At 41.0% G+C, this 25294-nt stretch overlaps 1 protein-coding gene across 13 annotated transcripts in view; it reads left to right on the top strand.

Annotated features, from left to right (window-relative positions):
• PRRC2C (proline rich coiled-coil 2C) overlaps positions 1-25294 on the top strand; it is a 68618-nt gene that overhangs the window by 6709 nt on the left and 36615 nt on the right. For 12 of the 13 annotated variants that reach the window (XM_033067768.2, XM_033067772.2, XM_033067770.2 and 9 more), the window contains exons 2-14: positions 9264-9431; positions 10562-10739; positions 13924-14030; positions 16923-17054; positions 18961-19139; positions 19501-19580; positions 20176-20309; positions 20391-20478; positions 20738-20879; positions 21791-21865; positions 22529-23147; positions 23937-24106; positions 24698-24944. In XM_033067768.2, coding sequence (XP_032923659.1) covers positions 9317-9431; positions 10562-10739; positions 13924-14030; positions 16923-17054; positions 18961-19139; positions 19501-19580; positions 20176-20309; positions 20391-20478; positions 20738-20879; positions 21791-21865; positions 22529-23147; positions 23937-24106; positions 24698-24944 — 2266 coding nt within the window. In that variant the 5' untranslated portion in view covers positions 9264-9316. The remainder of the gene's footprint in view (positions 1-9263; positions 9432-10561; positions 10740-13923; positions 14031-16922; positions 17055-18960; positions 19140-19500; positions 19581-20175; positions 20310-20390; positions 20479-20737; positions 20880-21790; positions 21866-22528; positions 23148-23936; positions 24107-24697; positions 24945-25294) is intronic. The other variant, XM_033067765.2, reaches the window with a different exon arrangement.

Genomic DNA, 25294 nt, shown 5'->3' with positions numbered 1-25294 from the left:
CTAAGAAGAAATAAAACAGCCTACTCTAAAAGTGACCCACAGAGAAATCTGGGATGTTAGATTTTAGAAACTAATAGAATTTTATTGCAGTATGTTTGGTAATCTAGTGAATTATAATTTGTGTCTGAGGATTGTCAGTGCATGGCTGGAGGAACTGTGTTGGGTTGGTGCATTGGCTTTGTCCAGTGCTGCTTCTGACTTTGGGGGAGCACTCACTGTCAGTCTCTTCACTGGAATGTCCTGAAAAATCCTTTCTGGCAAAGAAACTCAGAGAATTTGAAAAGGGCTGACACTTGAAGGAATATTCTAATACAGGAGTTGGTAGTTACTCCTCATTTGCACAACCACACTTGAGCTGTGGTTGTGGTGTTGAGTTTCTCTCCATGGTCTGGTTTGTGTAAAGGAATGAGAAAATGAACTGGACACTTGCAGTACCAGGGAGGGCTGTGCTGTTTTTACCTGATCACTGTATTCCACTGTGGTATTCTCATTCTGTAGTCAGGAGTCTTTTTGGCCTCTAGAAGCTTTTTATTCATGTGTCAGGTTTGCTTTGCATTGCTGCCCTGCTGTGCCTCAACCCAAACTGGGAATTGCTCTGGAAAGAGCTGACAAGTCTGATGGTCGTTACTCTTGGAATCTGCAAGCAGATATGTGGGGAACTATTCTATTAAGCATGATTCCACATAATTCCATCAGCAGTGGGAAGCTCTCTGGACAAATGCAGCCTTACAAAACTGTGGCTGTACAGACAGAACAAGATGTGCTGGAGTGATGTGGTGTGCCTCTACCTGGGTCACTTTGGACTGTTCCAGTAGAGGGGAATGCTGAACCCATTGGTCTAGTGGCACATCCAGGGTTTCTCATCCCCATGATTTTGTGGTGCCTGTGCCAGCAGGTTCACAACTTCAACCTTGAAGTCCCTTCTCTTTAGTGTTTGATTGTGTGCAAATTCCATCAGTCTGTTAGCCTAAAGAACGATTCCTCACGTTGCAAAGAAGTTTGAAAAAAAATGACCAAAGTAAAATTTCCAAACTCAGACACCAAATTAAAATCACTTCTCTCTTTTAAGCCAGTCATCAGGTTTTTTTTTTTTGGCTAAGGGACTTGAGCCTTAAGGTTGAGTCAGGACTCATGTATTTCACTTCTTCAAGGTACTTAACTACCAGAGCAGGATTTCTGTAGGAGTCTTGCTTGCTTAAAAGTGCTGCTGCTTGACGTGGCAGATGTTGGGTTTTCAGTTCAGAATAGTAGAAGAGGTGTTGTTAAAACTCTCTGGTGATACTTTTTCATACATTTTTCATTCTCTAACCTTTGGAAGTTCAAAGAATTACCAGACACAAAATTCAGGGAGTTTGTTAAATTTGGTCTTGTTTGATACTCTGCTTTGAAAATCTATGTTTTTTAAAATCAATTTCTATTTTAATTATAAAGTTATCACTGAAATACAAGTAACAGTATTTAATTATAAAGCTAAACCAGATAGGAGTATTGCATCTTCTGCACGTGCAGTAACTGAGAACTGAATAAAATTCTTAGGGAGGAACTTTCTAATTCCAACATTTTGTTTTAAGAAGAGCTGTATTTATGTTGAGTGCATCTCTAAATTGCTTCCTTAGCTCCCTGTAAAAGGCAGAAGTAAATAAAAGAGATGTCTTGATGAACAGCTTCCCTTATCCAGTAGAAAGATGGAGACCAAAATCAGGCCATTGGTGTAAAACATGGAAGAAAGAGACAAACATTGAAAGCATTGAATTCCTGATAACTGCATAGTTCTAGGTAATATTTAGATAGTGTTTGTCAGGATGCTGGACAACTTTACTTGGTGCTCTGAATATAAACATACAAAAAAAAAAGATAAAATGAAATGAAGACTGCTTTATTTTCCCTCAGAGTTCTTGAATAGCTACACTGGAATCTTTCTGCCTGGGAGGGGATGGGATGGGACCAGAATCTCTCAGTTACCTGAGGTCACCAAAAAAGGAGAAATTAGCAGAAGAAATACCAGAAATTATCTTAGCTGAAAGAAAGCAGCTGTGTGACACATGAAAGTGTTCAGTGGATTTTTGACAGTTTTATTGCCAGTGTGAGTTTAACCTGTCTGTGGCTTTTTAATCCCTTGTTATGTGGACACGTTTAAGTCAAGCTGATTCTGATTGATCCTGCTGATCAAGCTTCTTTTGGCAGGGCTGTTCCACAGGAATACAGTTTCTGTGAAATATTCATGCACCTACAGTTAAATGTATATTAAAATCTATGACTAGAGACAAATTTGAGGTTTGCTGTACTTGGATCTGTGGGGTTTTAGTTATTTTTTCTTTTGTACTCAACGAAAAAAAATCAGAACTGACAGTTAATTTTTTTCTGTGCCCTAGAAGTTTGGTTAGTGCCATGTTAGTTTTAAAATGCTCCTAACAAAAATTCCCTGAGCTGTTGTGGTCTGCTGCTGGTTTTCCTGTTGGAAAGCCAGGATTTAGGTGATTAGTATTTCTCCCAAAAAATCAGTTCACCAAGCTGCCTTGCAGGCTTTCTAAGACAGCAGATTTGCTTGCTCCATAGATTGCTGGTTCAAAGTAACATATGCTTTGTGGTGAAGTTACTTTGAGTAGACTTTTTTTTGTGGGTGGCTAATTTGGGTTGTTTTTCATTGCTTAGCTTAGCAGCTCTATTTAGGCTGTTGTTGGATGTCTGTTGGAATTGATGCAGACATATTTGTGGATGCTCATTCCTGGCATCCACAAACTCCATTTTTATAGCTGCATCTCTGGGATGATGCCCTAAAATGGCTGTCTTGTGTTGTGTGTTTTCCACCTGACATACTCAGTTTTGATACTGTTCTGGAAATACTTTCTTAGGCTTGAAAGAGGAGTTATTTGAAGAGTGATTGAACTCACAAAGCCTGCTTTGCTACTGCTTTGTCTCAGAAGTGTCTTGGTTCTGAAGAGCCAAACTATTTTTTATTTTTTCCATTTGGTGGCTATTAACTCCTCTGTGGATTGTGCCCATCATACAGTTCTCCCACTGAGGTGATGGGTGCAGAAGAGATGGTGATTAAAGGTTTTTCTTGTCCTACTTGGCTGCCAATCTCCGTGGATTTTACAGAATCCATGCAATCAGTGCTTTGTACCCTCTCTCAAGCTGTGCTGGAAACCAGTGAGCCCAAAATCTAGAGATGGAAAAGTGTATTAGTGAGACTTCCTAAGGAAATAAAAACTGTGTAGGTCTTGTTCAAGAATGAATTGTACTGAGTATTAGTGAGACTTCCTAAGGAAATAAAACCTTTGTAGGTCTTGTTCAAGAATGAATTGTACTGAGATCTACCCAAGAACTCATTAAAGATTTGAAGAGCTTCTCTTCTTCTTGTAGGTCACAGATGGAGGTACATGAAAAACAAGCCTGGAGTCCCTGAAGTTTTCCTGCAATTTTCAGCCTACTTGGCAGCAATCTGCTTGAGAATGAACCCTCCTGCAAGTGGCTCTTGGAGGGAAGGGAAATCCTGAATTGAGAGCTTTTATTAAATACTTAGATTTGACAGAAAGCTCTTGGCTACCCAAGTGTTAGCGGAGGTTCTCCAAGCTTGCTTTTGAGTCATATTAAGCTGATAGTGCAGAAGTTCTTAAGAGTTCTTAACAGTAGGATAAATGGCTGAAACTGTTACTTGTTTTTGGAAATAGAAATTGGGCTAAAAGTGTTGATCCCAGAGTTGAAATGCCATCAGGAAGAGATTGCTGATGTGTATTGTTGATAAACATCCATGTCAGAGAAGTGAAGTCAGGCTGTTTAATTGGAATTCCATTTTTTTGTGTGCAACCTCTGTACAAAACCACATCCAAACCCCATGTATTCAGTAATTGCACAGTATTTTGGAGTGTCCTTTTAAAATAATAGGATTCCTTGAGAATGGGTTACAAAAAGCACTAAAGGCTTTCTTGGGCTTGACTCGAGTGTCCTCTGTTTCTTTGTTTAAAATTGGCATTCTCTTTCTGTACTTGATTTAAATTGGTCTTTTTTTCTGAAGATCACATAGTTGTTTTTCAAAAATTAGTATCTAGCTGGAGATTCTGCTTAGGTTTTGCAGTAGTGGGCAGTTCAGTTCTAGAATCTAAATATGCTAGACTTACAGATAAAATGAAAACTTTGAAATTTTTAATGCCACGTTTTTGTGTGCAGTGAATTTTCTTTTTAAATGCTAACACTGATTTGGGAGCATTTGCCTCTAAAACCTATGAAGTATGTGGTGAAAAAGTTTAATTTTTTTTTTTAGTAGTGGTATTTGGTTCCAGAATTTACCAGAACCACATTGTTCAGTGTCCCAGAAACAAAGCTATTCTTAGAAAAGTGAAGTTATGGCTGGATGCAAATAACAGATTTGTGTACGATGGTTTTTACCCTTTAACTACTTTCAGTGTGCTTAAAATAGCGTATGAAAATTGTTTCTGAATTGGTTTCTTGGTTTCTGTTTTGAGAGAGGTGCTAATGTGTCCCAGTTAGGAATAAACTTTCATGTAGTACTTTTTGTGATGTTTCCCACTTCACAGATGGGCACTGAGGCACTGAGAGTTCAGATCTTCAGCTGGTTTGCCTTGAATGCTACTCTGTGCCTTAAGTCATTCCAGTGCATCTTTCTCCAGCTTTGGCCAAAACACAGCCCTTGGAGTAGAGGTGACAGGGACAAGATATCCTTGCTGTGTTGAATAGGAATTTTGAGAATTGTTCCATTATTTTTAATGGTTTAAGCCTTCAAAATCCAGGAAAACTCCTGTACAGGTTACCTGTTCTGATTGAGTGCTTGTATGCTGAAGAGGTGGGTTAAGATGGAAGATACTAAACTGCATTAAAGCTAACTGTAATACTGCTGAAGGAGTCTCTTGGCATGTTACATTAAAAATCAGACCTTTTTTGTCTAGCTAGGGCTTTAAAAATACAGTGTATAAAATAATGGATGGAGAGAGTTTGTCATCTGGACTGAAAAGAATTTAGGAGTTAAGTTGTTAAATGTTTTATACTTCTAACCAGTCAGTCCTCAAAAGGGAACTCAAAATAGGTAATATTTTTACCTTGTGTGAGTAAAACTTTTTTTCTGAAGCAGAGGTAACATCTTTTTGAGGCTGCAGTTGGCCCTAATGGAACACTATGCAAAGTTTGCAAGCATAATAAATTGCATCATTAAATTCTAAACAAATCATAGAGGTGAGTTCTGAAATGATCAGAAGAACTTGGAATTCATTGGAAAGGGCCTTTGTGATATATCTGGGGTTTTGTTTGCTGGGATTTTACAATTAAAAGCATGTTTTTTGCAGTCTGAAATCCACTGCATTCAGTTTGTTCTTGTTCTCAGAGGGTACAAGTAAATGTTCCTTAACAGAGACCAGGATATTTAGAATTTGTGGCAGCTACTTTGTGTGCTATTTTCTGTACACAAGCTTCTGAGTTCCTTGCAGGATCTAAATGAGTCAACCAGTTGGGAGTCTGAAAAAATAGTCTGCTACAGAAATTAGCAATAATTTTTACCCTAAAATCTTCAAGCCACAGTGAAGTTCAGTTAACTTATTTAATGATATTGCAGAGCAGCTGAAACGTAAATTTTTGCTCCAGAATTTTGGGAGCATTGTGCTCTCTGCAGTTGTGAATAATATGACTGTAATCATTCAGAATGAACAGCTGACTTGCTTAAATTTGTTAATGGTGCAGTGAGCCCTGCCAAGTGCCATTATGGCTTGTGCTGTTCTGTCCTTCTGTTGGCTGTCACGGTGCTTGCTTAGCTTGGAAAGTGCTTCTGACATCTTGTGTGTGTTTTCAGAGGGGCACACAGCCTGAACCTAGTGCACAGCAGCACTTCACTTGGAAGAATTTGACTACAAAAGACAAAATATGGAAATGTTGGGCAGCTTGGGAATAACTTGGGGAGGAAAGTGTTGTGTGCACAAGTTAGATGTGTGCCATGTTGAAACACCTCAGAGGTTCTATACACAGGGAGTGATTCCAGTGCTCAGGTGTAGCAGTGTAACATTTACAACTGAAGTTTGGATAGCTGAAGTGTTTTTTTGAAGTCTTGGAGCTGGATAGTTTCACATGGCTCAAAATCCTGCAGTTGTCTCTTCATAGCTGCTGTCAGATGGCACCGAGTGCTTGTTTAATGTGTGACTCGGCAGGATGTTTGTTGAAGGCCACATGGGCTCTTCAGAGGGAGGATTTGTCATCCCTGGCTTGAGTACCTGGTCTAAAGTTTAATTTTGCAAGAATATCTTCTTTGGCAGCCAGTATCAGGTCTAAATGTACTTAAATATGTATTATATATTGTTGAATATATTGACCTGCCTAATTGAAATGATTGATTTTGTGCAAGTCAGACACAGCAATGTGCATTTTTAATAATTGTAAAACATTCAGTTTATTTTTCTGTGTAGAGTAAGTTGGGGAAAACTTATTAATTGAATTTTAATAGTATAAAAGGCATAGAGCTCAGCTGTAATGAGCAGGCTAATTTTTGTAAATTAGATATAAAAAAAGGTGTATTTGGGGAATGTGTTCACTGTACTCTGTTCTTGAGGTTCTCAAATGTTCTAGAAAGCGCAGTTGTCACAATTAAGGTCTGCCCAGGTCTGAAGTCTGTGTTGCTCTGTAAAGAAGAGTGTTATGATTAAGATTTTCTGTGTTTCATCTCTACCAGAGGTGCAGGCTTTGGAAAATAAGACCAAAGATTATCTTATCAAACTGCTTTCTGCTCTGTCTGTATCTCTTGGGGCATTGCTGCTGTTGAGAATTTTGGGGTAAAAAATGACCCAAGTGATCTTATTTTCATTTTGTTTACCAGTTTATAGATTATTCACCATTGTGAAACTACTTCTTGTTTTCAAACTCCTTGTCTGGGGTGAATCTTGGGCCAAAAATTAAAATTCTGGATGAGTTGTTTGCACCTGAAAGAATGTGTGAGCACAGTGATTGTAGTGTATGACTTGATACAGTTACAGGCTCCCCTGAAAGCTGGTTTGCCACCCTGTGCTCCTGGCAATTGCTGCCCAGTACCTTCTCTGATGCTCCAGGATGACTGTGGTGGACTCTGTATCATAAACACATGATCTAAACTCCAACCACAGACTTGGCTGCTAGGCTATCCCTCATCTATCCAAATAAAACTACACTGAGGCCACCAGCTTTCACTGGAAACCAAAGCTCACTGCTCAAATACCTGTACAGGAAAAAAGCCCAGCCAGTTTGATACATGGTTTTAGGCAAGCTTATCTTTGGGGAGTTATCAGCTGAGCAGATTTCAAGCAGCCAGTCACTCTCCAGGCTGCCCCAGTAGTTACTTGCAATTCAACATGTCAGGCTTTGCCCATCAGTGTTATTCATGGCCAGACTCCTGCTTGCAGCCTGTCTGGAGACCTGAATCCAGGCAGACTCGTTCATCAGGCTGAGCCTAGATCACACATGAGGCTCTGCACTGGCCTTTTCTTCTATAAGGAGACTCAGTTTGCCATAAGGTGTTCAGTAAAATGTCTGTGTAAGACCCTGGCAGACTCTTTCCCTTCCACTCTTCTGTTCCTCTCTGTTCCCAGCCTCATATTTATGATGAAGAGTCCACCACAGTCATCCTGGAGCATCAGAGAAGGTACTGGGCAGTAACTGCCAGGAGCACAGGGTGGCAAACCAGCTTCCAGGTGATGCTTTAACTGTGTCAAGTCACACACTACAAACACTCACAGCTTCTTCCAAGTGCAAACAGCTCATACAGTTTAAATTTTTGGCCTGAGTCTGTTTTGCTCGGTGGGCTGGGTTCACCCTGCTCCCATCCCACATTTCATATTTTTAGATGACACATAGAATAACTGTTGGTGTAACACTTGCTGTTGAAATAGCCAAATGCTGACTAATCTGGGAGTTGCTGTCTTGTTCTGAGGGGAGAATATATTTCTTGGCCGTGTATGTGGCCCCATACAAAGCTGGAGATTGTCCCCTTTGCAGCAGTCTGCATGGATTGTAATAGAAAAGCTTCTGGCCCAAGTTATGCTGAAACTGAACCATCCCAAGGTTATTTGCCATCTTAATTTCTTTTCAATCACAGCTTGTAAATTGAGGTAGAAGGCTGAGGAGGATAGAAATGTTACCATTCCTATATCAATGAAATTTCCATGGTCTTTTGACATTGCTGAATATCTGTCATGACCAAGTGAGTGCTTTGTTCTTTAGACTGCTTGTCCTTGCAGACTCTTCTTAATCCATGAGCACCTTGAATGTCAATCAAGTTCCCTTTGAAGATCTGCAGCTCTGAGTTTGACATGGGAGTTTGACCACTGAAGGGTTTGAGCAGGATGTCTTGCTTCTTCTGCCTGCTTTTAGAATGAAACACAAGTCTTTGAGTTATATACATATAACTCTTCTGGAATTCATATAGAAATAGATTAAAAATTGTTGTTGTGAAGAGGGTAGCAGGATTTTTTACTGTTAAGATAAATCAGCTTGTATAATAATGTTCTGTTTGAGTGAATGCTCACTTGTGTTCCTGCCTGGTGATGAGCAGCAACCCTGCAAGTTCCTTCCACGAGCTTCTAGAGAAGTATCACAGTTAATTACTGGCTTCTTTTTCTCAAGGGATGTTATCCTGGGGAAAGGAGGGAGGAGAGAAATGACCTGCTGCACCAGCCCTGTAATTTACTGCTGCAGGAAGAATAGTGCAACTCTTGGTTTAAGGAATTCTCACTTTCCCCATCTGAGCGTACTGTGTTCTAGTTTTGACAGACGAAAAATTCTTACTCTCTGTGTTTAGTCTCTGTCTGCTGTGTTTCATGATGGTTTTAATTGGGGAAAAAAGAAGCAAATTCCAGAAATGCTGTACTGCACTAACTGTTAATTGTGTCTCAGAACTTGGCTTTGGGAGTGGGTGAGGTCATTGAGCTTCCCCAGTGGGGAAGGAGCTGCTGGTGGAAATTCTGTGTGTTTGTGGAGTTTGGGATTGGGATTTTAGTATTCATTTTCTAGTGAAATCATGGATGGTATTTACCACTTTAACAGTGTTAGATGTTAATTAAATGCTGACCCTCCTGATTTTATGACATTCATATTGAAGAGATAGAAACTCTTCAAAATTCCTGGTGTTACATAAGGATAAGGTTTCTGGAGTTAATGCATTCCTTGGCATCCTGCAGAATGCTTAAATGAAACAGTGCTAATGGTGTTAAATCTGCTGTCCACTTGTACCCTGTGAACTCTGACTTAAGTGTTGGCTCCTGTTCAAATTGCTTTACTTGTGTTGTTTTTCTTTACAGGCAGATTTTGAGGAGTGAACGGGAGGTACCAGACTCGATGAGTTTCCAGCGAAATGTCGGAAAAGTCAGGCCAGAGCACAAAAGCAAAGGATGGAAAAACAAAGTATGCAACACTCAGTCTGTTTAATACTTACAAGGGAAAGTCACTGGAAACTCAGAAAACCACAGGTGAGTAAGCTCTCTTTAGAATTGCATTCTTTCAGTTTCATCATTGCTGCAGTGCTAATTAAGAGTGCAGAGTATATGAGCACTTAACCACAGCATGGTTTTTCATAACTGCTTGGTGCAGCAGTGAAGTGGAAGGATTGTGGAAGGCAGCATTCATTAGTTTCTGCTTAGCTGTAAACAGGAGTGTCAGTTGAGAGAGAGCATTTGCAGTCTAGTAGGAAGTAAAATGTGGGTAAATAAAGATGTGCCATTCCCCAGCTGTGCATTTTACTCCATTAACATTTACCATGCTAGAAGTGCTTAATTAAGGAAAAGGCAATGCTCACTTCCAGCTCAGGGATTTGATTTTTGGACATACACTGGCTAAAACTTAAACTAGTATGTCAAATAAAGTGACTGTGAGCCTGCTTTTTCATGAGTCATAGAATGGTGAACCATGGGGGAAATTACGTTCTGAAGGTTTTGAACTTGACTGGACGAAGTTGCCTACATTGTGTGTAAAAGAGAAAAACTGTGCCCAAGCTTGTTGAATTTGAAACAACATTTTTGAAAGTTGAAACTGAGCTGTTTGTTATGATACAGCTTACCCAGGGCAGTAACGTGTGCTTGTTCCCTGAGTTGGTTACTTGGAAGGTTGAAAGTCCTGTGGGGTGCATTGGCTTTGTACTTGTGGTCTGGAGTAAATACAATTTGTAGGAATGTTTTTGCAAGGGCAGCATCTGCCAGCTGAAATCTGCAGCAGAAAAGAAATGGGCTGGACCATAGCGGCATTCCTGCACTCATCAATGTACATTAAGCTCCATAAGAGCAAGAGAATAATGCTTAACATTAACATCATATTATAAATGGCTTCTTTAGCTTTCTCTCACTGAATGTTGTGTATAAAGGTGGGGCCATATATCCCTTTTAATCTCTGGAATAGCCTAACCATAATGACTTGCCGCTCAGAAAGTACTCAGGTTTTCCCAAACCAAGTGTTTTCAATTCCCTTTTTAAAATACTAAATTCTGAAACCTTTTAATTTTTTGATTCTTAACACTCTGAAGTTTTTCTGACTTTCTTACAAAACGTTTTTATGTAGCTCTGCCTAAACAGAGTTGTTAACTTGCACTTTCTGTTCTGGCACGCAGTTGCCGCACGCCATGGATTGCAGAGTCTTGGAAAAGTTGCTATTTCCAGGAGGATGCCTCCCCCAGCTAATCTGCCCAGCCTCAAAGCAGAGAACAAAGGCAACGACCCCAATGTGAACATTGTGCCTAAAGATGGCACAGGATGGGCTTCAAAACAAGAACAGCACGAAGAAGAGAAGTAAGTGAGCACTGAGCTCTGCTGTGATTTGCTGGGCTATTTCTCTCAGGTTTGCCCAAAACTTGAGATTGGCAGGACCTGGGAAGAAATTTGCTACACTACAGTGTCCTCAGCATAGCTACCAGAGAGGAAATAGCACCACTGTTCATTTCTGTGAGGAAGAATCTTGCTAGTAGAGGGGTAGCTAAAAAAAAACCTCCACAAATAAATTGAAAATGTTCTGCTTATAAATTCCATTTGAAGGGAAGAATATTTCCTTGGACATTTAAGTTTTGATGTCTACTGACAGGAAGTACCTCAGCTTGTTAAATAAAATTGTCTTGAAATCCCAAGGAACACTGCAGGAAAATCAGAGAATAGCTTGCAAGTTCATGAGAGCGTGCAAAAATCCACTGAATTGTGCTTGTGCTGATGTATGGCAGGGAAAACTCAAAAATTCTTGGTTTGCATTTGTTTGTTTAAACCTCTGCTTTATTTTCCTAATGGTTCTTAGTGTTTGCACTTTTTTCTTGCTAGAATACTATAAATTCTACACACACTCAAAATTTTCTTATCTTAAGCTCTACACTGTTGTTCCAGTCTCCTCCAATACCTGATACAAACAACAGAAATTGTGGCAGTGTTGATGCACTGTATACCTTATATTAACAAATTTCCCATGCTTAGTGCAGTTTGATGTGCTAGATTTGTTTCACATTTTTACAGCTAAAGAAAATAGAATGAAAGGGTCATAGAATATGCTGAGTTGGAAGAGACCCATCAGGGTCATTGAGTCCAACTCCTGGCCCTGCACAGGAGGAAACTAAATAGAAACTGAGACTTGACAGTTTCTGACTGGAAAGTATTTTAAAGCAGTTTTATTTTATAAAGTAGGTTTGAAATAGGATGTGATTCTCACTACCTAAGTGGAAGCAAGGTTTAAGTGTTAATTCTTTTCATACAAGTTGTTGTGAAAACCACTGGAATTTAGGGACAGTGGTTGTATGTTCCTGGTGCTTGTGAAAGCAAAGTATGAGGCTTAAAGATTTCCTTCCCCATCTTTTCTCTCCCTTTATTGTTCTTTATATACATTCCTACATTTAAATACCCATTTTTGACATCTCTCTGAAAAGCTGTTAGACTTCAGGCATATCATGTTGTGTTTAGCCTTTTATTTTAAACTTCTGAAACTCGAGATTCACTGTTTTCTACCCTGTTTTTACATCTCCCTGTACTTCAAGGTCACTTACACTCTGCCCTGTTAAATCTGTGTTGAGCTGTAGCTTGTTTGACTAAAACAGGCCTTTCCATGGCCGTGTGTCAGAAGATACCATAGTTGATACTCTGTTTACAAACAAATGAATAGCTGTCCCTTATCTGCAGCTGGGAGTTGTTTGTTTTCACATGTATTACTCTGATAAAGGCCTCAGAGTCCACATACAAGTAAAACTAGTGGGGGAGAGATTTATTCCCAGGAGCAGATGTGTATTCCCAAGCCATGAGAAAATTCTCCTAAATTTGAACCATCTGATGTGTTTGCTCAGATCTTAAGATCATTTGTTTGACTACTGCTGTGTTTGTGATATTCCAGTGTGCTTGAAGTGCTGCTGTTTACATGTGAAGTGTTTTATTGTTCCTCTCAGAAGTGTTGCAGATAAAGGTTACATCTTGATAACAGCTTGCTTTAGTTTAATGCCTTTTCTCTTGTATCATTGCAGAAGAGTTCACATGAATGTGTTGTTCCCTGTAATTATGAAAATTATTTTAGTGCTTTCTCGAGTTGTCACTCATTCTGTGGGTATTGCTTCAGTCTCTTTCCTGGATAGTGCAGGCTGTTGTGTATTGATTTGATTAATTCAGCTGAGTTCTTTTCCCTCATCCATATTTGCAGGGCAGTGCTTGGATAACTAAAATTCTAAATGGGCTTGTGTTTGAAACAGAAATGCAAGGAGTAGTTTCTTTAAGAGTCTTGTTCTTGTTCGCTTATGTGACAAAGTACAAGCATGTAAGTCATAAATTCCCCAAAGCCTGCTTAGAAAATGTGCAGCTGTAAGAAAATGCAAGTGAAAAATAGAAAAAAAAAGAACAGTTTTTTTTTTCTAGATTGTAATGCTCTCTTGGAATATGAAAATTGCATTTCATTATCCCTATGAGAAGCTTGTGTGTTTCTGCTCAGCAGTGATCTTTTTAATGGTATTTGCTTCTCTGTCAGTTCTGAGAGTCCTGTGTAGTGCTTTGGATTGGTCACTGCAGAACCCACATGGAACTGATTTCTTGGTGGTAGTCCTCAGAAATTTAGGATCACTTTAGGATCTACTTGAAGCATTTACAGTTGTTTCTTGTCAGTTCAATGACATGATACCACACTGCTGCTCTCTTCACTGGTGTAATAAAGTGATTCTAGACTACAAGATTTGCCCCATAGTTCCTGTTTTATCAGAAGTTCCTACTAAGGAGCTGGAGGGTTAGGCTTAGTTGGTTTTAGACACTAATACTTTGAGTCTTAAGTTATTTGAATATGCAGATTTCAGAAATAGCCTTCATTGAAAGAAGTTGAACAATATGACTGAGTCTGCAGACTAGAAAGGGCTTGTTTGCACTGGAGTTTTTACACTGGACAAAAAGAGTGCTTGTGCCTCTTCATTGTTAAGGTGGTGAGACTGAGACCATTTCGTAAGAGTTAAGGGTCTGGGCTCTAGTTCATGGTACCCATAAGAGTTTTTCATGGTGTCTTTAGCTTTCCTTATCAGCTCCTTTTGTTTGGTAATTCCTGACATGTATTTGCCTTCTTTCTCTCAGTTCATGGTGGTCTTGAAGTGCTTTCCTTTGTTAACTCCCAAGGCAAGAGAACATTAATCTAAATTATTCCCTTCGATGGTTGTAGATGGATTGTTTTTGTGATTGTCCAATACACTTCTTTAGAAGCTGTAATTCAGTTCATGCCTGGCTGCATTTTCTTCCCAGCCATTTTCATTCATTCCTCTCTTTGGGAGATGGAATCTTGAAATAATTAGCTAATTTATTCAATTTTTTAACTGTTACTATAACAACTCCTTTTATGTGAGAAAATGCCTTTTCTGAGGAAAAGTAGTTATTGGTTCTTCAGCTGCACAGCTCCCTTATTTTATTCTCTTGTTTGCAGTAGCCATCCTGACATTCTGTGCTCATCCTCTTGTATTCACAAGTGCTTTTCCTGTCATTCCAGACAGCCAGACGTGCCGCAGACACAGCCAAAACCTGCTGTTCCTGCTCCTCCAGAAGCAGCTCCTGTTGCCAAATCCTGGGCCAACACCAAGCCAGGGGGACAAGACGGTGAGTGCTGCTCAGGGTGGAGGGGCTCTGCACTGGGTACCAGGCTGGGGCTGTGCTGGGAGAGACCCCCACACTCAGCAGTGCCTTGAGGCTTGGCCAGGCCAGTTGGGACTGGGGAAAGTCGTGGAAGCAACATTCCAGACTGGGAAATGAGCCCATCCCCACTGGATTTATCAGCAGGTCTGACTGACTTTTACAAAGCTGATGTAATCACCTTTTTTGAATAGACAGGGAAGTGGTGGTGGCACCATAAAATCTTCAGTGTGGCTGTGGTGAGGAGGGTAAATCACAGTTCTTAGAATACAACAAATTTTGGCTTGGGAAGAACAGCTGTAAACAGGTGGTGGTCATTCTGATCACAGTTTTGGATCATTTTGTGCAAAGTGCATGTAGTTTTGTTTCTGTTTAAACCTGTGAAATAGCACTACTTTTCCCTTCATTTTATAAATTCCTTTGTTATTTTATATCAAAGTGATAGTGTTAAAGTAGTTTTCTTTCTGGGAAAAACATAAAAGGTGTGTTTTGAGGGTTATTTAACATAATTGGATGAAAGGATGGAAAATTGTTTCCATCAATGTGACTCTTAGCTTGAGTGTTTTCATTACAGATGTAAGATAAGAACTAAATATTCGGCAGATTTTTTAAAATGCTTGTAGAGTGAGAGGTAACTTAAAACTTATCATAATGGAGACAGAGAAATGTGTTTTATTCCTTAAGTTTGAAATTTGTGAGCTTTCCAGGGCTATAAAATGGAGTTTAGGCTTTCCAGTTGAAGAAATGAGTTCTTTTCTGAATAGGCATCTTAAAATAATAATATATTAATATAATGGAGGTAATTTTGTAGATATCATATGGAGTTTAACATCCCATATCTAATGATTTGGGCCTTTTTTGCACTAAGAATTGAAAGTGGCAATTCTAGATTCTCCCATTTCTTGCTGCTTAATGTTCAGTGTTTTGCTGTCAAAAATAGAAGTTTTGTTCCTTTAAGCTTTTATAGGATTTCTGTGGAACAAAACAAATGAATTAACACTGATGCAGAGTGATCTTCCTGCAGAAGCTGATAAGATCATCTCCATGACACAGGAAATAGTGATTCGGCTCAGTAGCTTCAAAATGCATTTAGCTAATTATTTCATAGTTACCATGGCAGCTGTGTGCCAAGCCCAGATGGCACCCTCATTTCATTCAATTAATGCAGCTCTGGGTTTGCTGTTTCAAGAAGCAGCACTGGATGTGAATTGGCAGCAGCTGCTGCTTGCTGTCCTGGGTTGGAAAGCCAGGATCCACCTGTTGTGCTCCTGCTTTCCTGAGCTGCAGTTGGCTCTCAGAACCTGCAGTTTGTCCAGCTGCCTCTTGTAAAACTTGAGTGGGGCAAGGCTAAACCCTGCTCTGATCCTCTTGGTGGCCATGGAGAAGGGAAAGACTTATGAAATGCTTCAGCTAAAAGTTGGAGCAAATACTACCAAAATATCTTTGAATTTTCTAACTTCTTCCTGAACTGCTGGCAGCCAGTCTGACTTTTTCAGGTTTGTAGCTTAAACACAGTCAGGGAGATCTCTGGTGCTGTTACTTTGCCATTAAAATGTTGTTGTGCACTGTGTAGGCTTGAGCAGAAAGCATTTTTCAAGTTAGATAGAACTCATGAATGTTGCATGCCACTGGATCTCAGAAGGGGCTCCCTTGCCTGGCAGGTCATCTGGTTAGTGGGACTGGTTTTCTTTCCCATTGAGCAGGTCACTGGATGTAACTGCTTGGGAACAGCAACAGTCCTGTGTCCTTTAAGAAAAAAGTTAATATGGTCTGTAGTGTGTGAAATCAGGATGAAAATTGAAAGAGTTCAAGGAAATTTGTAGACACAAGGATAAATACTGGTATTTGCTGACATACCTTTACAGAGCACAGAGTAAGGAATTTATCCAGTGTTTTAACTCTTAAAAAAGACAAACCAAGCGAATAGAGGCCCACTGGGATCCCTGCATTTTACCTTTGTGAATGATTCTTTCAGAGGTTGGAGAGAACAGAAGTTTCTGTAGTTGTTAAAAAAAAAAAAGCTCATTGTAGGGATTGGGGTGTTTTGGACACCATATACTCAGATCCTTGTGAGTTTGCTCTCCCATAATCCATGGAGCTTTAGAGTAGTCAGCAGTAGAGACAGGTACAGGAACAGGCTGTTGGAATAGAAATCCCCACTCAGATTATTGGTGATTTGGCACAGAAATGCTGCTGATCTAATAGGTCACTATACATTATGTGTGTGGGGAGAAAATTGGTGCAAAGCAGATGCCAGCAAAACCTTCTGACAAGGAAGACAACCTATATATGTTGCTTCTATACCATGTGCAGCAGAAGTCTTGAATTCCAATCTTGAGTATGATGTCAAGGGTTTTAAAAATCAAAGAATGTTGTTCTGATATTTTTCTCATAATGGAAAAGCTGTGGCCTTTTAAAGTCCTGGAGATTTCTTACTAGAATAGCAATTAATCATTAATGTGTTTGCAATTACACAGTTTCCCATTCTTGACTATAGTTTTAGAGTGAAAAGAAGGAAATCTTTGTCCGGAAGGAGTGGGGAAAAGTGTTTACAGAGCTGAGGAACTCCAGGTACACCCTGGGTTAAGTCTTGTTCCATTGTCCATTGTTACTCTAGTGCTTCTGGATTTTTCTCAGCCTCTACAGCTGTGATAGTTGGTCTAGTAAATGTAACAACTTTGGTAGCAAATATGAATCCTTTATATTGCCAGTAAATGACTGTGGCTTTAACATTTAAATGTTTAATTTTCTTCTTTTAAAGCTTTAATGTTCACTTCTAAAGGATGATCAGGTTTCTGTTGCTTTCTGAACTGTTTTGACTACAGCAAGTTGTGACTCTGTGAATCTCTTGCTGTGCAGGTCCACCTATTCCAATCAATAGTTATTTCCAGCAAGAATTCCCTAGTCTGCCGGCAGCTGGGGATCAGGAAAAGTCAGGCAAAGATAAGGATGCAGCTGAAGATGGATCAGGAGCCAACCTGCGACCACAGAGTGAGTGAGCTACAAATTGTTGTGAAATTGGATTGGTTTGTGTGGAACTTACTGCTTGTGCCCTGTGGAGAAGAAACTGATGAATATGTTGTTTCAATCAGCATGCTCCTACACAGAAGAAATGGATATTTGGGGCTTTATGCTGCTTTTCTGTGTTCCTGGTGTGTGGAAAGTAGTGAGTTTAATCCTATCACTTCCCATTTTCCCAGTCTACTCAGTACTGTAGCTGTGCTCTGAGGAACATTTGTTAGTTGCACAATACTGGCATTTTCTTACTTCAGCTGCTGATGCAGGTAATATACCTCTTTAAAGAACTCTCCTAGAATTAACTAATTACACAAATGGTGATCAGGGCTGGCCTTAAGTTCATAGTACTCGTAAGAGTGGAGCCTGAAAATTCCTGCAGAGGAAGTTCAGTCTGCAGGATGCCAGAAGAGTGGGTTGTGCCTTGGAAGGCATTGGCATCTTCAGCTCCTGGATGCAGTGCTCTGACCAGCTGGATCTGTTTCAGCAGTGAGGGATTAGATCTGGTGAAAACAACCATAACAGTGCTGGGTTTACATCTCTCCTGCAAGAAATGTGTATTTCTTCCCCAGATCCCTTTAATGGGAAGGTATTTGGGACTGTGCTTGTTATCAGTGGAAAACAAGATTCCTTTCTCCCTCAAGTTTGGTTTTGATGAGGTTTGATGGACTGGAGGTCCTGCACTGTGGCTGGCACTGCCAGTGATAGGCACTTTAGAAGGCTTGGGCTCTCAGGGAATCCCTAACTCCTTTCCTTGTTACAGGCCTTGATTTGTTTGTCAGGTCCTGCAGACCAAGATTCATGTCTTCTCTTGATTTTAATCTAAAGAATAAATTGTCAGGAAATGGGAGAGGTGTCCAGCACCAAATGAGAGCAGCTACGTGTCTGTTCAGCCTCCTGCAGGCAGTTACAGTTTTGGTCAGCACTGTACGTGCTATATTAAGCCCTTCTTTCCCATCTGACAGCAGAAAGCTAAATGAACTTGGCAAGCAGTCTCCCTTTAGCAGCTGTGCTTCCCAGCAAAGATAAGTGCAAGAACTGTAATGGATACTCAGGAGCAGAGTTTAACACTGCTTAAAGGGTTTGTGTCCCTAAAGGAACATTTTTTACAGTGTGTCTCTGAATTTTTGTTGGTCTCCATTGATCTGAGCACTGCTGCTAAGTTTACTCTGGTGGGGATTTTTGGTCTTAGCCTGTGCTCTGCAGGCAGAAAGTCTTAAAATAATGGAGTGCCTGGCAAAAATGATAAGTCATTAAAATCCCTGGCTTTCCCTGGACAATTTGCTAGACACTCATACCAGAAGTACAGCCCTTATCACTTACCAGGCAGAGATGCAAACCAGACTATACCTGTCTTCACTTGTACATATACCTGTGCATTACCTTTCTTTTTGAGCTGCTTGAGAATTTCCTGGTAGGCCTTTGCTGTTTAGGAACCTTGATCTTTGCCTTGACAGCATCTTCACACTGAGTCAACAGTGGCCCACTTAGCACAGCTAAATCTGTTTTCTTTCTCTTGCTGTAGTCAGTATTATTCCTAAATTGCGCTGTGTTTTGGAAGGTAGAATGGGACAACTAGAGCAGTCCATAAATTTAGCTCTGACCCTTCAGGCACACAGCTGGACCTAGGGTTGAAGAGGATCAGGAAGCAACTTCTGTTGATTCTTGAGTGACCACTGCTTGTTTCAGTAGCAGATAGGAGCAGATGTGTCTGCTGTGTCACCAAGGACTGCGTGGGAGCAACGTGTTCTGCACCATCCCTGGCTGGCAATCTGCAATTTCAAGTCTATTCCTGGCTTTTCTTGTGCTGATTCTGTCCATGCAGATGCTACTAGTTGGAGGGATGGGGATAATAAGAGCAACTCTCTTGGTTTTCCAACAGATCAAGAAGCTAAGGCTCTGGGACAAGAAGATGGCAGCACTACACCAGCAGAACAAAACGATGGCCAGAAGGCAGGAGACAAGAGGGATGTGCGGTTGCCACAGGTCCCTCAGCCCAAGCTGAATGGCCAACAGCAGCCACCTATCTCATCCCAGTACAGAGCAATGATGCCTCCTTATGTGAGTGATGCTTGCATGAACAGTTTTTAAGCAGCAGGGATTGGGTTTTGGCTAGTGGGATTTTCTTACACCCCTTTCTCTCCCCTGCATGGAATTCTTATCAGTTCTGCTGGAAAGGCAGGATTGAAAGCCAGCCCCTCACAGGATGTGACTACCTGTTGCTACATGGAGTTTGAACTTGTCAGGAGTTGATGAACACTTCCAGTCACTTCCCTTTGGGTACTTGAGGTCACCCACTTGTGATATGTCTTGAGTGAAGAGTCTCTATTGCTTTATTTCCATTACTTCCTTAGATGGTCTCAGTGTACTTAATGCAGTGATACTTTTTAATGAATGGCTCCTGTTTTTAATCCCTTTTTAGATGTTTAATCAGTATCCCAGAATGGCATATCCTCCCTCCATGCAAGGTCCAACAAGATTTCCTAATTCTGAGCCTAGCAGGTAAGAAACATACAAGTGGTGGTGGTTTTTGTCTGGGTATGAACTCTGTGACTTAATTTTAAAAAGAAATCCTTTGTACTGAGTATCTCAGTGGGCATTATAACTGCATAAGGACTGAGACTGGTCAGTCTCCCAAGTTTTGCTTATGTGGAACGGTGCCATGGAGTTTGAGAGCTCAACTGCAAAACTTGAGGCAGTTCTGCATATCACAGGATTTTTGACTGTGAAGAGCAGCAGTCACTTGCAGGAACATCTTTGAAACTTCAACCAGTATTTTGCCCATAAAAGGACTTTTCTATTGTTACAGTGAAAGTAGTCAATTCCTGCTTCTCAACTTTAATGCTTGCTAATTAAATTCAAACTCTATATGCACAACAAAACTAATTTTCCACTTGTGTGTTTTTCCATAATGGAGGATAGCTGTGCACATGCAAGAGTAATTATTTGAATTCTGGTAGTTGCACATGTGGATGAGAGTTCACTGTGCTTGAAACAACACTACTGTATATTTCAACTAATGGTCATACAGGCTGACCTTTTCTCTGTCATTTGTGGATAAGTAGTGACAGTGGCTTTTGTTTCTCTCATTTTTTAGAGGCCCAAGGGGAAGGGGCCCACCGTCATGGTGCTCAGAGCCGATTGAACGCCCATCCATTCTCAGTGCTAGTGAGCTCAAAGAGCTTGATAAATTTGATAATTTGGATGCTGAGGCCGATGAAGGCTGGGCAGGTAGGAACATCAGATTAATGGTCTGCTATTTGTATGCTGAATGTTTCTGAAAGATTAATTGAACATTTGTTTATGCATCAGGTGCTCAGAGTGAAGTGGATTACACTGAGCAGTTGAATTTCAGTGATGATGATGAGCAAGGAAGCAGTCAGAAGGAGAAGGAAAGTGGGTGAGTTGGTCTTGCCAATTAGATGTGAAATGTCACTTAACTAGATTTTGGAAAGATTAAATTAAATGAGTGCAAGTACTCATTCCAGTAGTACTAATTCTAGTAATTCCATACTGTATTAAATTGCCTAAACTGCCTGCAGACTTCAGTCAGCTGGGTGTGGAGTAGAATTTATCCTAAGAAACACTGAGGCAAGGAGATAAAGCACCAAATACCTGTGTGGATATGCATTCCGATTTTCTTATTTCTTTGCACATAGTGATGAACAAACACCATCAAAAGATGCCCAGAGTCCTGATGGCCAGAAGGAAACAGAAGAACAGACAAATGCCAAGTCTGCAACCCAGGTTTCCACAGCAGCAGCCAAAGGGCCTTACAGCAAAAGCTCTCAGCTTGATCAGGTTTGTGTGCTCTTCTCTTCAGCTCCTGTGGCAGCAGCCTTGTCAGGAGAGCTCTGACTCAGGTGTCTTTCCAAACTGTCAGGTCAGTTAAGGTTATGAACATGAAGGAAGGCATTAGCTGCTGAAAGCATTATCTGAGCTGTGCTAACTGATCAGGTGCTGCTCAGACAACTTAGCTGCCTCTGGTTGCAGCACAAAAATAGCCTGGCTTTTTATGTAGTGTGTCCTGCCCCACACCCCTGAGGGGTGAGAGCTCTTGCATCAGGCACTGGGGCTCAGCTGACAGGCTCAGTGCTCTTGTCCATCTCTGGAACTGAATGAAGCCAGTGGATAAATAACCTACACATTTTTCATGGGCATGAGGATGTTTTTACTATCATGGTCCACTTTCTGCAGTGCAACTTAGCTGTAATGTGAGTTCACTTCTCATGCTAATGGATAGTATACAGACCATCATCAGCTCACCCATTTTTTGTTTCCTCTAGTAGAGGAATATTACCATCTACCTCAATTTATGCCTGCTACAGCCCTGTTTCCACCCCCCACCCCAGGAAAAGCTACTGTTGGTTTTGAGAATTTCCCAGAAATATTTTCTTGACACCAGTAATAAGGAAGATAGGAAATCTGGGATTGGTTTTACTTGCACTTTCTCTCTGTATTAAAGATCACACTATTCTTTAAGGCTCAATGTTACACTGAGTCTAAAGAAAAATGGTACAGGAACATTGTTCAGCTCTCAGTACATAAAAGTGAAAATGTTTCTGCCCCTTTTTTGTATGCAGATTTGTGATGAATGCAGATGCCTAATTAGCTGCAGTATCTTAATGCAGTAGAAAACAGTAAATCTAAAAGCTTTCAGCTTGGTGTGGTTAGAAGCTTGCTTAACCCTGGTACTGTATTTGACCCAACAGGATCGAGGTCCACCACAGCCTTCTATACATGAAAGAGGTGGCCCTGCTCCTCCTCCAAAATCTATTCTACCACCGGTAAGGAAGATTAGAATTGTCCTTACTTCCTTGAGTTAAATTCTTTAATGCTGTAGTGGAGGGATTTAGATGGAAAAAAAAAAATATGCTTCACACCATGATAAACCTTTCCTTTAACAAGTAAAATGATCATAGTATCTGAGGCTGGCAGGAATGGGACCCCAACACAGCTGTGCTGAAGTTGTGTAAAGCTGAATTTTGAGAGCTTTGTTACCCAGCCCCACTTGGGAACTGGAGAGGACAGGTGCATGGGAACAGTGCTGGAGGGAGGGCTGCCAAGACAGAAGATGCGGAGATGAAGTCCCAAGTGAAATGTGAACTAAAATCTCTCTTATCTTGAGCTACCTTGAAACTCCTTGGCTCCTTGAGGGGCTTTTGTCTGAGATTTAGAGCAGCCTGTAACCAAATCTAAAATATGTTTGTGATCTTGGCTGTTGCTTTGCCTTGATGGTGATGGGGAGGAGAGCTGACATGAGCCCAAGTGAGTCTGTACCTCTCAGGTTGTGAGAGTCTCAACCAGATCAGGAAGAGGGGGGCTGGCTTTTTCTTACAAGTCTTGCTTTTTAAAGATGCCATGCAGATACACTTGTGTTGACAAATAGTTAAAAAGTAATATTTCAGCTGGCTGCTTATGTAACACCTGACTCATTTTTCTCCTTGCAGCACCCTCCTCCCCCTGATCGCCAGATGGGCAGGCAGGGACCCTTTCCCCCTAAACCAGTACCAGATGAAGATGAAATCTGGAAGCAGAGGAGAAGGCAGCAGTCAGAGATATCAGCTGCGGTGGAGCGAGCCCGTAAGCGGCGAGAAGAGGAAGAGAGGAGAATGGAAGAGCAGCGAAAAGCAGCCTGTGCTGAAAAGCTCAAACGGTTAAACGAGAAATTCGGCGTGCCAAAACCCTCCCGGGAAGACCCTCTGAAGGAGAGAGAGAGGGAGAGGGAAAGGGAAAGAGAAAGGGAGAGGGAGCGAGAACGGGAGCGGGAGAGGGAAAAGGAGAGGGAGCGGGAGAGGGAGCGAGAAAAAGAGAGGGAGAAGGAAAAGGAGAAAGAGAGGGAAAGGGAGAAGGAAAAAGAAAAAGAAGAAAAAGAAAAACTGGAGAAGGCAAAAGAACAAGAAGTGGAAACAGAGAAGGAAAAAGAGGTGGAGAAAGAAGAGAAGGAGAATGAGAAAGAGAAAGAAGAAGACAAACCAGCACATGAGGTTCCTGAGCCTGTAGAACCTGTGGCAACACCTGTAACAGAAAAACAAGAAAGTGAAACCAAGAATAACAAGGAAGAAAAAGGTATGCTTGCACACGAGTAGGAGTTGTCCTTCTTAAAGCTGAGTCATGGAGCATAGCTGTTGTCTGGAAGTCTCATTTGCATACCTGATTAACCTATAGACCAGTTATTTTCCTGGCACATTACAGCTGATAACTGTCCTTTGAGCTAAGCCTGTTTGCCCAGCTCAAAGGATTAGGGAGAAAAATGGCTTCTGTGATTTAGGCTGGACTTTGAGGAATACAGAAAGAAAAGCAGGCTTTCTTCTCTTCCTAAAGAAGGGTCAGCCACCTATGTTGCTTAAAAAGCAGTGCAAATTATTTCAGCTATTCTGTTCTTTCAGCAAGCCTAGAGAAGTAGACACAAAGGGCACCTATTTAAGTGGTACTTTTTTTGTACTGAAACTTGAATGCCACAAGAAAACTGTTAGACTGTGCTTGGTAAGGTTATATTATATTTGAATGGGTACAGTTGATTGTAAAACCAAACCTTAGTTCATGAAAAACAGATGCAAATGTGATATGGTGTCATTGGCACAGCACTTCTTAAATCACATCATAGCTGCAACCTAAATGCCAGTGGTTGGTTTCCCAGTGTATTTAAGTTTAAGAAAGACAGAGGTGTATTAACAGCAGTTGTTCTGTTTTGAGGGCTTGTCCTTGATGTTTTGTGCCTTTGCTGGTTTTGAAAACTGAGACTGTGAAGTTAGAGAAGGCAGGCATTTTAGAACATTCTTCAGCTGACATTATGGTGAAACTGTCAGTTTTAAGATTGACTGTTGTCTGACATAGGTTTTTGTTGTTTTTTTTCAGAAGATCAAGCAGTCTTTACTCGACAAGACAGTGGTCGGAACGAGAAAGAAGTTTCACAGGTGACTCATGAGACTGAGCCAGACTCAGGATCTCAGCCTCGTCCTGCTGTCTCCTCAGGCTATTCTAAGCAGTTCCAGAAGTCATTACCACCAAGATTTCAGAGGCAGCAGGTAAAAAAACACTTCATTAAAAGGAGGCTCATTTAAAGAATGCTGTGTTCTGTCTCATTCTGAAGAAGGTGACCATAGGAGTTTCAGAAATCCTGAGTTTTTGGTTTCTAGCTTCTAGAAAATAGTATTGGCAGGAATTGCCTGCCTGAAACACTTGTTGTCACTTGCAAGGTCTGTAAGTGAGCAGAAGGCAGGAGAGGCTTTAAAGCTGGCCCACACTGGCATTGCCCTGGGCTTGCCTGTAGAATCTGAAGTATGATGATTATTTCTGCAGCTTTTCCTGAAAGGCTGTGGCACTCACAGTTGAACTTGGGTCCTGTGGTCTGAGGAGCGCTTTGCATTAATGGCATGCACAAGGTATAGGTTGTTCTGTCCCTCAGCTGCACACCATTGGAACTGTGGCTGTTGTAAATTGTCCAGTCTGGTTTTCTCCCTTTGCTCCTAGCTCATCCTGATGCATGTTTGCAATTAACTTTCAGAATACTTGCTGTTCTGGAGATAATTGTGCTTGTTGTTTCCAAGGGTTATTAGAACTGTGCTCAAGTCCTCATCTTATCAGAAAGTCCTGTAATACTGGTTTTTGATCTGCAGGAGCAAATGAAACAGCAGCAGTGGCAGCAACAGCAGCAAGGTGTCCTCCCACAGTCTGCTCCCTCCCAACCTTCCAGTGGCCCTGTCCCACCACCCCAGCACAGACCCCTTTACCAGCCCATGCAGCCCCATCCCCAGCATTTGGCTTCCATGGGCTTTGACCCCCGCTGGCTCATGATGCAATCCTACATGGACCCACGGATGATGTCAGGAAGGCCTGCCATGGATATGCCTCCTATTCATCCAGGTAATCCTGAGGACATTTTTTGGCTGTTGAATTTACTTGGTTTTGGAGTAGAAGTCTTTCCTTAATCACACTTTGTTTAGTGAATGGGTGGGTTTTTAAGAAGAAATCAACATTATTTTATTGTTTGAGACAAAATGGATTGTAGTCATATGTGACTAAAATTGTCCTATAAGGATGTGTACCTTTGACTATAATGTAGAATTCCAGCTGTCATACTGCAGCATGTGAGTGAAAGTTAAAATGATTGAGAATGTCAGCATTAAACCTTCCTTTGTTCCAGACAGAAAGCTGGCAAGAGTTAGGTTGAACTGAGAAAAAGTGTATTTACCATTTGTTTCATTACATCTTAG

Source organism: Catharus ustulatus, chromosome 9 (genome assembly GCF_009819885.2).
Source record: "Catharus ustulatus isolate bCatUst1 chromosome 9, bCatUst1.pri.v2, whole genome shotgun sequence".
Lineage (NCBI taxonomy): Eukaryota > Metazoa > Chordata > Aves > Passeriformes > Turdidae > Catharus > Catharus ustulatus.
This window is presented reverse-complemented; position numbering and strand designations above follow the sequence as displayed.